We start from the raw sequence: 16,828 nt of genomic DNA, 5'->3' as shown, positions 1-16,828 counted from the left end.
CATTGAACAAGTCATCTGCAGATTGTGCTCTTTGGCTTGCAATACACCTCTATTCAGTCCTCAAAGCTGATCCTGAGGTTGCCTGCCACTTTAATTCACTGCTTACTCTATCTTTGGCCTCGTGCACTGGCCTTCAATGGTGAAAGCAATCAACTTAAAACTTTTTTAATTCAGTCTTTCTCAATCCACAGGTGCACTCTGACCTCGTGGGTAGTTCTAGCATTCTATTTCTGATTTCCTGTATCTAGGGTTCTGTATCTTGTGTTTTCAACATTGTTTTGTGATGATAGACACAAAAAGCTGGAGTAACTCAGCGGGACAGGCAGCATCTCTGGAAAGAAGGAATGGCTGACATTTCAGGTCGAGACCCTTCTTCAGACTGGTTAGAGATAAGGGAAACGTGATATATAGACAGTGATGTGGAGAGATAAAGATAAAGAGAGATAAATAGATAAAGTGGAGAGATTGTGATGTCTCGCTGTCCTCCATCTTCCTCTATCTATAACACCTCGGGATAGATCAACTATGTTTGCCAGCACCGGAGACTGTTTTATTAGACTGTTCATTTTTTACCTTATCTCAGATGCCCCCTTTGTCCTTTAGATCCTTCTCCTTTTCAATTTAAAACTTGTTTGTTTTCTGGCTTTTCCTAGTTTTGATAGAAAGTTATTGACCTAAAATTTGAACTGTTTCTCTTTCAATCGATGCTGTTTGACCACCTGAATATTTTCTTTTCAAAAAAGTTATGTGAATCTGAGAAAAGGAGATTTATTCCAGATGGTTTAGTATGTCTCAGGATCCTAAAATATCAGTGGGGTCAAGTATGTGTTTGCCCTTAATGTATCCAAGAAGGTAACTAGTCTAACATTTAAAAATTTGTTTTAAAATAGAAGAGAAATGAATACGAATGTGTCAATGGCAATTCTGGAAATAGAGCAAATTGACCCTACAAGTTGCAACAAATGAAATTCAAACCAGATCGTGAGTATAGCATTTCACTGTTTGAATCATCTGTCGCCAAGATCAAACTTACTATGCTAATGTTCAAGATATTGAAATTAGTAAATTATAGAATTCAATGAACATGATGTTAGTAGCATCTGGTATGCAATTGGAATTACCCCAATAATGGATGGCATATTAATGTTCATAATTACATATTTCTGTTATTTTTGCCAGATCTCACTGTATGCTTTTAATGAGTAACCTATTTAATGGGTAACCAATGCTGGCAATTGTGGTGATGAGCTAAATTTTGATTTGGACATAACTCTGAAGCTAACAGCTCGCTATAATATTGGAAAATCAGTTGGTAACCTCTTGAATATGCATATACAATGCATGTACAATTAAACATAGATCCTAAAATTGCTGTTCTGCTCCTCCTCCTTGCACTGGACAGGGAAGAAGATGATCTAAGTTTGCAGCAGGATCTAGATGAACTGGGGAAGTTAGCCAAGGAATGGAAGATGCCATTTCACTGTGACAAATGAGAGGTGTTGCATTTTGGCCAGTTAAGTCAAGGCAGGACTTGCATAGTAGGTGGAAGTGCCCTGGAGAGAGAACAGAGAACCGAGAGACCAAGAGTACAGGTACCTGGTTATCTGAGAGTGGTGAAAAAGATAAACGGGGTGCGAAGCAGGCATTTGGGATCACTTCCTTCATCAGTTAAGGCATTGAGTGCACTAGTTGAGGCATTGTGTTACAACTGTGCAAGTGATTGGTGAAGAAGCCATTTGGATGTCTTCCTCCATTAGTTAAGACTTTGAATACAGTATCTGGGACATGGTGTTACAAGTAGGGGAGTTTAAAATGAAAGCGAACAGTGTAAGGTGAGAAGGGAAAGATTTAAAAGAGACCTGAGAGTAATTTATTTCACACAGTGGGTGGTGGGTACGTGACAGAGGGAGCTGTAAAGGCAGGTACAATCAGTGTTCAAAGGACACTGGAGCTCTACATGGACAGAAAGATGTATAGTCATCCTGATCGGCATTGGCAAGATGGGCCAAAGAGCCAATTTCCGTTAAGAATAACTTTTTCCAACACCACCTTAGATAAGGCATTGAAGTTAAGGTAACTCCTCTAGTCATGGAAATTTAATAATTATTTAGTCTCAATGTTAATCATAGTTAGAATTTTGAAGTAAAAAAAAAAAAATCTTGTCTTGAATAATTCAGTTTCCTCAATTTTTATTTCACTTTCTGTACATGGTTTATTAAAATCTTTTATTTAGATTGCACATTTGATGATTCTGCCATCTGATTTCATTGTATAGTGAGCTGTTGCAAGATGCCACAAATTTTTTGAAGGTTTCAAATACCAGATTTGAGTAGAGTCCTTTGAGCTCCAAAAAACTCTGTTTATTTCCATTTTCTCTAATTATATTTCCTTACAACATGGGAGGCCATTGGCTCATATAGTCTGTGCCGCTCACAAAGAAATCACACTCCCCACTTCTTTCTCTATTACCTACCACACATGCACATGAAACATTGCCTAATTCTCTCACTGGCTACCTATACTTGGCAATTTGCAGTAGCCAATTAACCTAATGAAGAATTCAAGAAGGAACTGCAGATGCTGGAAAATCGAAGGTACACAAAAATGCTGGAGAAACTCAGCGGGTGCAGCAGCATCTATGGAGCGAAGGAAATAGGTGACGTTTCGGGCCGAAACTGAAGATGGGTTTCAGCCCGAAACGTCACCTATTTCCTTCGCTCCATAGATGCTGCTGCACCCGCTGAGTTTCTCCAGCATTTTTGTGAACCTAATGAAGAACATGTTTTTGGGTGAAACCTGGCAACCCCAGAAAAAGCCCATGCAGTGACGGAAAAAGTATACAAACTCAGCATGGACAGCACTGGAGGTCTGTATCGAAACTGGGTCGCTGGCTTTGATAGACAGCGAATTCCTTGCAGTGCTGCTCTCTTTGTGTGACATTGCCCATAAAACAAAATAATAGCCTGGGCCTTTATTTCAGTCCATTTTTTTATACTGCTGTCTTTTATTGTTTTCAAAAAGTTGTAACTATTTCAGTGTAGCATTCTCTTGAGTCAAAGTATTACACTTTATTGTAAGTACATTGGCATAAATGGAACCACTCAATTATTCATGAGCTGAGAGCATAGGTTGACATAAGTATTAATCTGTAAATACTACTTCTGGTTATTCATACTAATATTGACTACATTGTGTGGAAGTACGAAATTGGACTTCAGATTTTTTTTTTTTTTAGCTCCTTGCCATTAGAAATACTTTTATAAAACTATTCTAGTCCTCAGAAATATTTCTAGCAGCTGGTATCCTCCTCTTGGTTGGAACTGGAGTTGTAGAGCAGAATAGTTGGGAAGATGGGGGAGGGGGACGAGATAATTTTTGACATCTCTGGCAATGTTTCATAGAACAGTATAGGACAGGAACAGGCCCTTCAGCCCACATTGTCTGTGCTGAACATGATGCCAAATGAAACAAATCCCTTCTGCCTGCACGTAATCCATATATATCCCTGCATATTCATGTACCTATCTAAAAGTCTCTCAATTTTAAATTATTAATATGAATGGTATAATGTAGTAAGGAACTGAAGATGCTGGTATATACCAAAGATAGACACAACACAATGGGGGGCGGCACTGTGGTGCAGTGGTAGAGTTGCTGCCTTACAGCGCCAGCGACCCGGGTTCGATCATGACTGCAGCTGATGTTTGTATGGAGTTTGTATGTTCTCCCCGTGACTTGCGTGGGTTTTCTCCGAGATCTTCGGTTTCCTCCAAAGATGTACAGGTTAATTGGCTTGGTTATGAATGTAAATTGTCCCTAGTGTGTAGGATCGTGTTAGTGTGTGGGGATTGCTGGTCGGTGCGGGCTCGGTGGGCCAAAGAGCCTGTTTCCGCCCGATATCTCTAAACTAAACTAAACTCAGCAGATCAGGTAACTTCTTTGGAGAAAATGGATAGGTGACATTTTGGTTCTGAAGAAGGATTCCAACCCGAAACGTCATCGATCCATTTTCTCCAGAAATGTTGCCTGACCCGCTGAGTCACTCCAGTATTTTGTGTCTATAATTAATTTGAATGATGTTTCATGAATGTTTGGAAGTCAATTTGGATGAATGCAATGTTGAGCAAAATAAATGCTGTTTGTATTTATATACCCTTGCATGTTGGTAGCTGGTTCTCTTGATCCCATGGTATTCAGCACTCTCTCAGCCTTTAAAAAATATATATAATTACAGGTGCACAACCTTTTATCCGAAAGCCTTGGGACCAGACACTTCTCGGTTTTCGGAATTTTTCAGATTTCGGAATGGAAGATTTTTAGCGTAGATTAGGTAGGTAGCGCGGGCGGCTTGAAAAGTCTGGAGCGGCTGCCTCCTCCCCGGAGACCGGGGAATCATTGTAAATTATTGCTTAAATGTTAGTCAGTTAGTTTGGAGGGATTTTATGTGGTGGGGGGGGGGTGAAGGGGGAAACTTTAATTCTTAGTCCCCTACCTGGTCGGAGAGGCGGGGAGCGGGCAATGCCTTACCTGGTCGCCGTGCAGCAAGCTCCGGAGCGCTGTGGCCGCCGACTCCCAACATCGTGGGGCTGCGGGCGTCCGGCCGCGGGCGGCGCCGGTTGGAGCTCCGACCCCGGCAACTCTGCCCCTGGCTGCGCGGCGCTCCAAATCCAGCGCGGCTCGCGGCCGGACGCCCGCAGCCCCAGCTCCGCGATGTTGGGAGTCGGCGGCCACAGCGCTCCGGAGCTTACTGCACGGCGACCCGGTAAGGCATTGCCCGCTCCCTGCCTCTCCGACCAGGTAGGGGACTAAGAATTAAAGTTTCCCCCTTCACCCCCCCCCTTCACATAAAAGCCCTCCAAACTAACTGACTAACATTTAAGCAATGATTTACAGATGTTTAAGTAGTACAGCCGCTACAGTAGTACAGACCTGGGTTGACCGTGGGTCGTTTCGGGTCAAGTTTGGCGCCAAACGCGAGCTTTGGTGTGCAGACGACATCCTGGAAAAAATGTCCGGTTTTCGGAGCTTTTCGGTTTCCGGAACTCCGGATAAAAGGTTGTGCACCTGTATCAGTAAATTAAGATATTCATCATGTGTCCATTTGAGATTTGTGTTTTACAGAGTCAAAATATAACTTTATTCCTAGCTGTCAGACATATGCTCTTCCAAGGTTCACAAAGTATCAAAATGTATTATGGTTACGATAATCAAAAAAATGTTGACTATACAGTGAGGCACAGGATGGTTTGGTTTGTCACCTTGTGAATGATGTTCTGGAACTTCATAAGTTGCTTATATAATGTTATAATTCATTGAAGATGTGTGAAATTTTCATGTGTGTCTGTTTGGGCCATGTAAAGGACTAGTAATGCAGTTATAGATTCTCTAATTATACTCTAGATCTGTGTCTGGATAGAATGTTCTGATCTGTATTTGGAGATCTGATTTTAACATTCCAGAAATTTGAGTTGATGAATTAATGGTTTGAAACAATACTGAAGAACTGGCATGTGTACAGCAGTTTATATGTGTTGGAACTAAAGCATTAAAAAGCTTTTTGATAGCATTAAATACACAGTAACCTTTCTGATGAAGATCTATGAGAGATTGATTAGTTGCCAATTTTTTTGCCAACTATATTTTAATCTGTAACATGGCTTGATTTAATTTATCTAATAGGCTTTTTCTCCAAATCCAGTTATCGCCAAACGTTTTTCTCCATTCTCTCTATCTCCAGGTGTATACATTCTGCTTTGGGTTCTGAGGAAGTACTCGGAAGGAGTCTTCCAAGATTTATTACTTTATATTGTGGGCTCTCATATACTGAAGCTAATTGTTTGGTTTAGAAAGGTTTTGTGCATGGGAATTAAATTGAAATAGAAGTGGTTTGAGATTGGTGACAAATCTACCTGAATTTCCTTTAAATCCAGTGGTTTATTGACCTGCCATTTGATCAGGTATAAAAACTGGTGATGACACTAAACAACTGATACATTAATTGTGCAGATTGCTGTGTCTTCTGGGCCTTGTGATGTTTGCATTAATCACTGTCTTCAATTTGGTCGCTACTGCATCTGCTGTCAGCGGAGATGGGCTCCTGCCGGCCATGGGCAGGCCGGGCACCCGCTCGAGCTGTGGGTACTGTTGGTGATGGTGGTGCTGGCAGCAGCTGCAACCTGCTCCCCCTCCCTTGCCCAGCCGAGACTCTGGGCCAGCTCCAACTCCAGGTCAGGGCTGCAGGCAGCCTGCAGTTCGGCCCAGTCTAGCGCCGGGCCGGAGGAGGCTGAGGCGAGACCGGAGGCCCTCGCTCCTCCTCGGGGTTATGGATGAAGTGGCAGCGGGTATCATAGGGACAGAAGCCGGTGGTGTGCAAGGTACAGCTTGTACTTGGGGTAGCGGCTGAGGCCGTGGGCAAACTGGCTAGTCGGGGAGCGGGTTCCTCTGGAGTTGGAGCGGGGTTAGACTGGAGTTGGCACTGGCTGTGGGTCTGGGGCCACTGGTGTTGCCGGTCCTGGCTGTCGGTTGGCCCGGCGGGAGAGGCTGAGGTGAGCTGGGGTTGGCGCCTCTCCGCGCTGGGCCTGGGAGGCGGTGTCCCGTCTCCGGCCGCCAGCCCCCCCCCCTCCCCCAGGCAGGGATGGGACACTTGGGATGGGGGGGACGTGACTAGGTACGGTCCAGTGGCGGTTCGGCAGCGCTTGCGGGTCTCCCCCGCCTGCCCGGTGGAGATGAATTCCCTCGGGAGCTAGAAGGGGTGGCACTTCACCAGATGCTCCAGGTGCAGAGAGCAGGAGTTAGACAGAACTGCCATGTCTGAGCACCACGCAGAGTTGACCATGAGGCAGACTGCCCCACCTCTCCCTTTCCCAGATGCCTGTGTTTGGTCCATACGATGGATGGAGACACCTTCAGGCGGGACGGCCGAGTCTGGGGAGCTGGGGGTGAGCCATGTCCCTGTGAAACAGAGCACAGAACATTCCCTCTGTTCCCTTTGATAAAGCAGCCTTGACCTTAAGTCCTCCACTTTATTTTCCAATGATTGAACGTTGGTCAGTAGGATGGTAGGGAGAGGGGGTCGTAGTCCCTTGTGCTTCAGTCTGACGTAGTCCTGCCCACCGGCAACGATTCCGGACACAATGGAGGCCTCCCCAATGTTTCCAGGTACTGTATTACTGTTCCTGCGATCCTCCGCAAGGTCGGGGATTCCCCTGCGATCGGGAATTCCTTTACAGTCGTCAGCTCCGTTGCTGAGTTTAAATGCATTTGCAGCATGTCAGTTTAAGTGCTGGTTTCTGCTGTTTCTTGGATGTAGGTAAGCTGAACGCTACTATATTTGATGATTTTCTGCTGAGCTGCTGGCAACATGTCGCCACAGACAGGCGCCACCTTTGTGAAGGAATAATTTACTGTGACCAATTAACCCGCATTTCTTTGGGATGTGAGAGGAAACTAAAGCCTCTGTAGGAAACTCACGGGGTTATAGGGAGGACATGCAAATTACATGGACAACACCCTAGGTCAGGATTGAACGTGGGTCTCTGTCACCGTGAGGCATTTCTCCACTAACTGCACCATTGTGCTGCCATTGAGATTGGATTTCAGTCTTAATCCTGACTGGTCTGTGTGGAATTCTCTGCATATTCTCTCTGAATTGGTGGGTTTCATCTGTGCGTTTTGATGGCTGATATAGGCATTCATTCCTGTGTCCTTGATAACTGCAAGAAATATCTGGGTAAATGTTCCGTCTCGTGCACCATTGCACAGAACCAGTGGGGGTTAGACATGCTGGTGTTTTAAAGAGTAGAAATTATTTCAATTATGCTAAGTGCGTGTTGGGGAGTGGCAGAGATCAGTAATATGCAATTGATTTCCAAGCAAAAGTTTGAAACTTTGAGAAAGAGGAGTGGTTCCTAAGAAAAACAGAGGTACAGCCAATTTCCTGTAAATCAGAAGCAAATCGGAGAGAGACAGACAGTTAATTCTGTATTACTGCTGGATCCTGGTATTCCTTCATGGACGGTTGATTCATGTAGACTATTACATGTATTTAATGTTTCTACAAAGGGGTTTGTTCCCCTGTTGAACAAGGAAATCGCTTTCAATGTAGGTTCCTAAACTGAGGAGGGAGAAAAACGAATTTAAAATTTACAACAATAAATATTGCTTTCACCCTTTTACTTGCAAACTTGTGTTTTTATCTCATTCGAGGCTCTTTGCAATTTTGACAAGCGATGTTGTATTCTTGTTAACCATATTCATTTTGATACAGCATAAGAGAAAAATCAATTGTTGAACTAAATCTCAGCTGCCATTTCCGAGATTCAAGATTCAAGAGAGATTATTGTCATGTGTCCTTGATAGGACAATGAAATTCTTGCTTTGCTTCAGCACAACAGAACATAGTAGGCATTGACTACAAAACAGATCAGTGTGTCCATATACCATTATATAAATATATGAATAACACATGAATAAATAAACTGATGAAGTGCAAATAACAGATAATGGGCTATTAATGTTCAGAGTTTTGTCCGAGTCAAGTTTAATAGCCTGATGGCTGTGGGGAAGTAGCTATTCCTGAACCTGGTCGTTGCAGTCTTCAGGCTCCTGTACCTTCTACCTGAAGGTAGCAGGGAGATGAGTGTGTGGCCAGGATGGTGTGGGTCCTTGATGGTATTGCCAGCCTTTTTGAGGCAGCGACTGTGATAGATCCCCTCGATGGAAGGGAGGTCAGAGCCGACGATGGACTGGGCAGTGTTTACTACTTTTTGTATTCTTTTCCTCTCCAGGGCGCTCAAGTTGCCGAACCAAGCCACGATGCAACCGGTCAGCATGCTCCAAGGGTATTCTATAGGTATATTCTGAAATAAGTGGGATCCGTTGGGTCCCAGCATCACACGGCAGGGCTGGTCCCCCAACGCAATATTCCACCTCTCCACCAATTCCAATATTGGTTGCCAGTGGTGTGGGGGGGGGGGGGGGGGCTTTCTGGAGTGCTAGTATGGGTGTTGTGGGCTGAAGGGACTGGTTTCCAGAGGGCCGAATGGATTCTTGTGCTGACGGCTCAGTCGCTCAAGCCTGTTGTGCTAGCAGCTCACTCACTCACGGCTGGTGGGCTGGCAGTTGACTCGCGGCTATTCCTTGAATTTCCATTTCAAGCAGGGTGCAAGGCCACCAAATTCAAGTGCAGTTTCTTACCACTTCAAGCAGTGTGCAAGGCCACCAAATTCAAGTGCAATTTCATACCATTTCAAGCAGGGTGCAAGGCCACTAAAGACAGCGAGTCGTGACCTCTCCCTTCTCCATCATGCAGAGACTGAGCTAAGCTACGCCCACACATCTGGGTTTTATAGCACCCCCACCCCCACCAGTAGGGGTGTGGCCTTCATGGCATGATTGACAGGAGAGAGAATCTCAACATATTTTAAACACTAATAACTCTTTTATTTTTCATCGATGGGAAAAATCCTCGGCGCCTGATGAGCGGAGGGGGATTCTGAGTAAGATGGCCAAAAAATCACAGCCGTTCGTAGTAGCGTTTTTTCTAAAATCAATATTAAGCACAAACATGAAGTGGTCAAGATTAGACTTTTAATTATATAGAAGGCAAGGTAACTTTAATTAGGCAAGGTAACTTTAATTAGGCAAGGCAACTTTAATTAGGCAAAGCAACTTTAAATAGGCAACACAGCTTTTGCATTTCCAAACCAAAGGCAACACAGCTTTAGCAATTCCAAACCCAAGGCAACGCAGCTTTAGCATTTCCAAAACAAAGGCAACACAGCTTTAGCATTTCTAAACTTTATTTTCAAACCACATTAAGGGCACTGACAGGTCAGTTAAACCACTCACAGTTTAATAGACATGTGGTCAGTGTTATTCACAGCTCAGACTGAGAGACATGACCCTCTCGCTCCATCTTGCAGAGACTGACTGAGGCACTCAACACTTCCGGGTTTTATAGTTCCTCCGGAAGGGGCGTGGCCTTCAGGAGAGAATCTCAACATTTTTCATCGATGGGAAAAATTCTCTTGTCCTGCGCAGCGGAGGGGGACTCTGAGTAAGATGGCCAAAAATCACAGCCTTAAGTGGCAGTGTTTTTTCTAAAATCAATATACAGAACAACAGGAAGTGGTCAAGATCAGACTTTTAGTAATATAGATAAGAAGTTGCTGTATAGTTTATCTTCGGATTAAAATCACTAGCTACATTAATGTTTTCTTAAATTTGAAATGTATTACTTTAGATTCCATTCCTTTCAATCAAATTTGTTGTAGGTGGAAAACATCAAAGGGTAAAATTGAGTGGGTATGTATCTAATCATTTTTGGGTTCATCAACACTATATTGGTGTAGGTCCCATTACTTTGTGATTTCATTATTTTTCTTGGTATCTACTTTCTGTATTCCGCACCCATTGTTCCTGAATAGCTTCTTTAAAATACATTATTGTAAACTGATTGTAGACAAATATCTTGTTCTGCAGTTCTTTTGGTGTGGTATGATGACAACTACCTGTAGCTTTGCACATTTTGTTTTTATTTAGGGATGCTGTAGTAGGTTTTTAATGTTGTTATTCACAGATTGTGTGTGTTGATTAGATCTGTGCTACAGTTGTTGATTCACTCATTGTCATGTGATATCCAGCATGCTTAGACTAGCTGTGCAAATTGCAAATCGCAGTCTTTTCCCACTTAACAAATTGAGGGTGACGTGTGCAACATATAATTCCTGTTGCTGAGTCAGTCGCACATAGCTGGAAAGAAACATGAGACGCCTCCTGGCGGACAGCTGCGGCAGACGCCTCCTGACGGGCTGCCGTGTAGACGAGTCTGGAGCCCCATGGGTCAGAGCCCGCGGCTGGTAGAGTCAGTGAGGCCGGAGCCCCCGTGGGTCAGAACCCACGGCCGGTGGAGTCGCCAAGTCTACCGATGAGAGAAGAAGGAGTGACCGGGGTGAAATTCATCCTTTAAGTGAGCTTACAGAGGTTGCATGAAGTGTAGATGGAGTCATTGGAAGGGACGATGGTTTGTGTGATGGCCTGGGCTAGAAACATAGAAAATAGGTGCAGGAGGAAGCCATTCGGCCCTTTGAGCCAGCACCGCCATTCATTGTAATGATGGCTGATTGTCCCCAATCTATAACCCGTGCCCGCCTTCTCCTCATATCCCTTGATTCCACTATCCCCTAGAGCTCTATCTAACTCTCTCTTAAATTCATCCAGTGATTTGACCTCCACTGCCCTCTGTGGCAGGGAATATCACAAATTCACAACTCTCTGGGTGAAAAAGTTTTTTCTCACCTCAGTCTTAAATGGCCTCCCCTTTATTCTAAGACTGTGGCCCCTGGTTCTGGACTCACCCAACATTGGGAACATTTTTCTTGCATCTAGCTTGTCCAGTCCTTTTATAATTTTATATGTTTCTATAAGATCCCCCCTAGTCCTAAACTCCAGTGAATACAAGCCTAGTCTTTTCAATCTTTCCTCATATGACAGTCCCACCATCACAGGGATCAATCTCAAGGATGTCCTTCCTCAAATTAGGAAATTTCAAATTCCTGAAATTCCTCAAAACTGTACACAATACTCCAGATGTGGTCTTACCATAGCCCTATACAACTGCAGAAGAACCTATTTACTCCTATAATGAATTCCTCTTGTTCTGAAGGCCAACATTCCATTAGCTTCCTTCACTGCCTGCTGTACCTGCACGCCAACATTCAGTGACTGGTGTACAAGGATGCCCAGGTCTCGCTGCACCTCCCCCTTACCTAACGTAACCCCATTGAGATAATAATCTGCCCCCTTGTTTTTGCCGCCAAAGTGGATAACCTCACATTTATCTATATTATACTGGATCTGCCACGCATCTGCCCACTCACTCAACCTGTCCAGGTCACCCTGCAACCTCCTAAAATAGGATTAGGATAGGATTCAATTTATTGTCATTGTACAACTGCAGAAGATGTAGATTGGGGACAATCAGCCATCAAATCCTCTTCACAGTTCACACTGCCACCCTGCTTTGTGTCATCTGCAAACTTCAGATTCAGATTCAGATTCAGATTCAATTTTAATTGTCATTGTCAGTGTACAGTACAGAGACAACGAAATGCAAACTTGCTAGTGTTGCTCCTAATTCCCTCTTCCAAATCATTAATATATATGGTAAACCGTAGCGGCGCCAACACCGAGCCTTGCGGCATTCCACTCTCCACTGCCTCCATTCTGAAAAGGACCCGTTCACTCCTATTCTTTGCTTCCTGTCTGCCAACCAATTTTCTATCCATGTCAACACCCTACCGCCATTAGCATGTACTCTAATTTTAATCACCAGTCTCCCGTGCGGGACCTTATCAAAGGCTTTCTGAAAGTCTAGATACACTACATCCACTGGCTCCCCTCATCCATTTTACTTGTCACATCCTCAAAAAATTCCAGAAGATAAGTCAAACATGATTTCCCTTTCACAAATCCATGTTGACTTGGACTAATCCTTTTACTGCTATCCAAATGCCCCATTATTACCTCTTTAATAATTGACTCCAGCATCTTTCCCACCACCGAAGTCAGGCTAACCACGTCTGTAATTCCCCGTTTTCTCTCTCGCTCCTTTCTTGATAAGTGGGATAACATTAGTTATCCTCCAATCCACAGGAATTGATCCTGAATCTATTGAACATTAGAAAATGATCACCAATGCGTCCACTATTTCCAGAGCCACCCCCCTGAGGACCCTGAGATGCAGACCATCCGGCCCAGGGGATTTATCATCCTTCAGTCCCATTAGCCTACCCAATACTATTTCTCGCCTAATGAAAATTTATTTCAGTTCCTCTCCCCCCTTAGATCCTCTGTCCTCCAGTACATCGGGGAGATTGTTTGTGTCTTCCTTAGTGAAGACAGATCCGAAGTACCTGTTCAACTCTTCTGCCATTTCCTTGTTACCCATAATAATTTCACCCGTGTCTGCCTTCAAGGAACCCACATTTGACTTTACTACTCTTTTTCCCTTGACATATCTAAAGAAGCTTTTCGTCTTTATATTCCTGGCCAGCTTCCCCTCATACTTCATCTTTTCAGCCAGTATTGCCCGTTTTGTTTCCTTCTGTTGTCCTATGAAAGTTTCCCAATCCTCTGGAGTCCGGCTACTCTTTGCTGTGTTATACATCTTTTCTTTTAGTTTTATTCTATCCCTAACTTCTCGTCAGCCACGGTTGCCTCCTACTCCCATTAGAATCTTTCTTCCTTTTTGGAATGTAATGATCCTGCGTCTTGCCCAGAAATTCCTGCCATTGCTGTTCCACCGTCATTCCTGCTAAGATCACTTTCCAGTCTACCAGCTGCTCTCTCATGCCTTCATAGTCCCCTTTGTTCAACTGCATCACTGCCACTTCTGATTTAACCTTCTCCTTCTCAAATTGCAGATTAAAACTAATCATATTATGATCACCACCTCCAAGCGGTTCCTTTACCTCGAGTTCTCTTATCAAATCTGGTTCATTAGACAACACTAAAGAAGCGTTACAAGCTCCATTACAAGCTGCGTCCACATTTCTCTGTAATTTCTAGCGGTTGGATGGACCCGTTCCCAAACCATGCTATGAATAAAATACTTTCTATGGCGCATATGTGGAAGTTGGTGAGAGTTGTTGGGGAGCTGCCAAGTAGTACGGATTTTCTGTATTTTGTACAGAAATGCGATCAGAATACGGATGTATGGATTTGCTTTGTAAAATACGGATTTTTTTAAAATCAGCTCGACTTCCTGTTTCATCTTGCTGCTTAAATAATGCAAGGATATAAAAAGTCATACTGTAACTCTAAAAATTATAGCAGATTAAATCTATTAGTATTTTAAGTTTCAAGATCTGGATGATTATTTTTGTAAGCTTTGATCTGCCTGTCCCGCTCCAGGTTTAAACAGTGCTGTCAGTTTAACACGTGGGAATTTAAACGAACAGCGCTATGGGTTCTAAAAATAGTGCTCCCAGCTGGAGCGCTTTACACATAGTGCTATGGCCACAGCGCTATGGATCACAGACTGTTAGGAGAGGGAGAAGGAGGGAGATAGGGAGACGGAGAGAGAGAGAGAGTGGGAGGGAGGGAGTGAATGAGGGAGGGGGAGGGTGAGAGGGTGAGAGAGAAGGAGGGAGAGAGCAAGGGAGGGAGAGGGAGGCTTCCAAAATGGCTTCTACATCATCATCTGCCGCTAAAAACAGGAAGCAGTAAACAAAGAGATGGCAATGAATGCACTGTCAAGTAAGATGCGTAGAAGACATGTCAATTGGTAGCAAAGTTATGCATTCTTGTACTAACATGGGTATGACTGCACATTGAAAAAAACATTTTTTTCAGCAAAATGGCACCATGTAAAAATACTGATTTCCTCAGCAAAATACTGATTTTCAAGTACTAGAATACTGAATTGCTCTGACAAAAATTGGCAGCTCTGGATATGCTGAAATGCTTAAGCCTTTTTCAGTGTTGGTGTGCTTTCTTGGCCATTGCTTCGATATTGCTAGTCCAGGAGAAGTTGCTGGTGATATTTACTCACAGGAACTTGAAGCTTTCACCATCTCAATCATGTGTAAAATATAGCTGCCTTGTGTTAGTGACGATTTATATATTTTAATGGTGTGAAGATTGAATTATCTGATTGTGATTTCTATAAGCCAATTCTTATAGATTTGTAGTCTAGAAACCAGGCTTTTTCATCAGCAGATTGAGTTAGGTGCTTATGTCCCAGATGAAGTTGAACATATTTAACTTTACTTGCAACATGTATATGTTAGACTCCTCAACTACTTGTGATAGTGAGTTGTCTGGACGGAGTTGTCGTCCTAATTACTTATTGGATTGAATACTATCCAGTTTGAACCCACCCTGTGGGTCTTGACTTTGTGGGGCCTTCACGCCCACATTGGTTTTGCATACAGCTTGTCAGCAGCCACACGAGGAGGTCCAGCCACAAGAGCTCAATAACAATTCCAAGATCAGACGCACTAATTGGCCTTATCTGCACACTGATTATGATAGGTAAGAATGTAGGTAAAAGGGGCTTCCGGAATAAACGTGACACAGGGTGGCTGGCTCAGCTAAACAACGTTTGTGCTTTGCTTTCTGTCGTGGGATTCAGTAGATCCAACAACTTCATTGGAAGCATCACGCCTACATTTCACCTATCATCTCTTTTGTAATCAAACATTTCAATCTGTTAACAGTCTTTCGAGTTGCCAGAGGTATTGAAGTTATAGTTGAATAACATTTTTGCATCAGTCTTCACAGTGGAAGACATCAGTAACGTGCCTGAAATTCAAGAGAGTCAGGGGTTGGAAGTTAGTGGAGTGGCTATTACTAGGGCGAAGGTCCTTGGGAAGCTGAAAGGACTGAAGGCAGATAAGTCACCTGGACCAGACGGACTGCACCCTAGGGTTCTGAAAGAGGTGGCTTTAGAAATTGTGGAAGCATTGACAATGATATTTCAAGAATCACTAGTGACAGGAGAGGTCCCAGATGATTGGAAAATTGCCAATATTACCCCGCTGCACAAGAAGGGAGCAAATCGGAATAGTGGGAACTATAGGCCGGTTAGTCTGACTTCAGTAGTTAGAAATATTTTAGAGTCCGTTATAAAGGATGAAGTTATGGAGTACTTAAAAGTTCATGATAAAATAGGCCAAAGTCAGCACAGCTTTGTGAAGAGGAGGTCTTGCTTGACAAATTAGCTGGATTTCTTTGAAGAAGTAAATTGCAGGACAGACAGAGGAGAGTCAGTAAATGTTGTTTACGATTTTGAGAAAGCCTTTGATAAGGTGCTGCATGTGAGGCTGCTAAGGAAGATGAGAGCCCATGATATCAAAGGGCAGATACTAACATGGGTAGCAGGTTGGCATAAGACAAAGAGTGGCAATAAAGAGGGCTGTTTCTGGTTGGCTGCTAGTGATTAGCGGAGTTCTGCAGGGGTCAGTGCTGGGGCCGCTATTCTTCACGTTGTATATTAATGATTTGGACGAGGGGATTGAAGGCTTTGTGGCCAAGTTTGCGGATGATACAAAAATAAGTGGAAGGGCAGGTAGTGTAGAGAAAGCAGGGACTTTGCCGAAAGACTTGGACAGATTGGGAGAGTGGGCAGAGAAGTGGCAGATGGAATATTGTGGAGTCATGCATTTTTGTATTAGGAATAAAGGCGTAGACTATTTTCTAAATGGGTTGAGAATAACAAAAATCGGAGGTGCAAAGGAACTTGTGAGTGCTGGTGCAGGATTCCCAAAAAATTAATCTGTAAGTCGAATCAGTAGTAAAGAAAGCAAACTCAATGCTAGCGTTTATTTCAAGAGGGCTTCTATACAATAACAGGGATGTAATGCTGAGGCTCTATAAGGCGCTGGTAAGGCCCCATTTGGAATCTTGTGAGCAATTTTAGGCACCATATCTGAGGAAGGATATGCTGGCTCTGGCGAGGGTCCAGAGGAGGTTTATACGAATGATTCCAGGAATTAGTAGGTTACCCTATGATGAGTGTTTGTCGGCACTGGACCTATACTCGCTGGAGTTTAGAAGAATGAGGGGGGACCTCATTGAAACATACGGAATAATAAAAGGCTTGAATAGAGTGGATGTGGAGATGATGCTTCCACTAGTGGAAGAGCCTAGGACTAGAGGTCATAGCCTCTGAATTAAAGGATGTTCTTTTAGGAAGGTGATGAGGAGAAATTTCTTTAGTCAGTTGGTGTTGAATCTGTGGAATTCTTTGCCACAGAAGGCTGTGGAGGCCAGGTTAGTGGATGCTTTTAAGGCAGTGATAGATAAATTGCTGATTAGTGCAAGT

The 16,828-nt window shown here is 43.6% G+C and overlaps 1 protein-coding gene across 14 annotated transcripts in view; it reads left to right on the top strand.

Annotated features, from left to right (window-relative positions):
• The window catches only part of rapgef1 (Rap guanine nucleotide exchange factor 1), a 135,800-nt gene that overhangs the window by 14,601 nt on the left and 104,371 nt on the right, over positions 1 to 16,828 (top strand). For 2 of the 14 annotated variants that reach the window (XM_033049017.1, XM_033049030.1), the window contains exon 2: positions 891 to 981. The exons of the other annotated variants lie outside the window; for them this stretch is intronic. In XM_033049017.1, coding sequence (XP_032904908.1) covers positions 963 to 981 — 19 coding nt within the window. In that variant the 5' untranslated portion in view covers positions 891 to 962. The remainder of the gene's footprint in view (positions 1 to 890; positions 982 to 16,828) is intronic. 14 annotated transcript variants of the gene reach the window in all.

Source organism: Amblyraja radiata, chromosome 32 (genome assembly GCF_010909765.2).
Source record: "Amblyraja radiata isolate CabotCenter1 chromosome 32, sAmbRad1.1.pri, whole genome shotgun sequence".
Taxonomy (NCBI): domain Eukaryota; kingdom Metazoa; phylum Chordata; class Chondrichthyes; order Rajiformes; family Rajidae; genus Amblyraja; species Amblyraja radiata.
The sequence above is the reverse complement of the archived record's forward strand: the minus strand, read 5'-3'. Positions and strand labels throughout refer to the sequence as shown.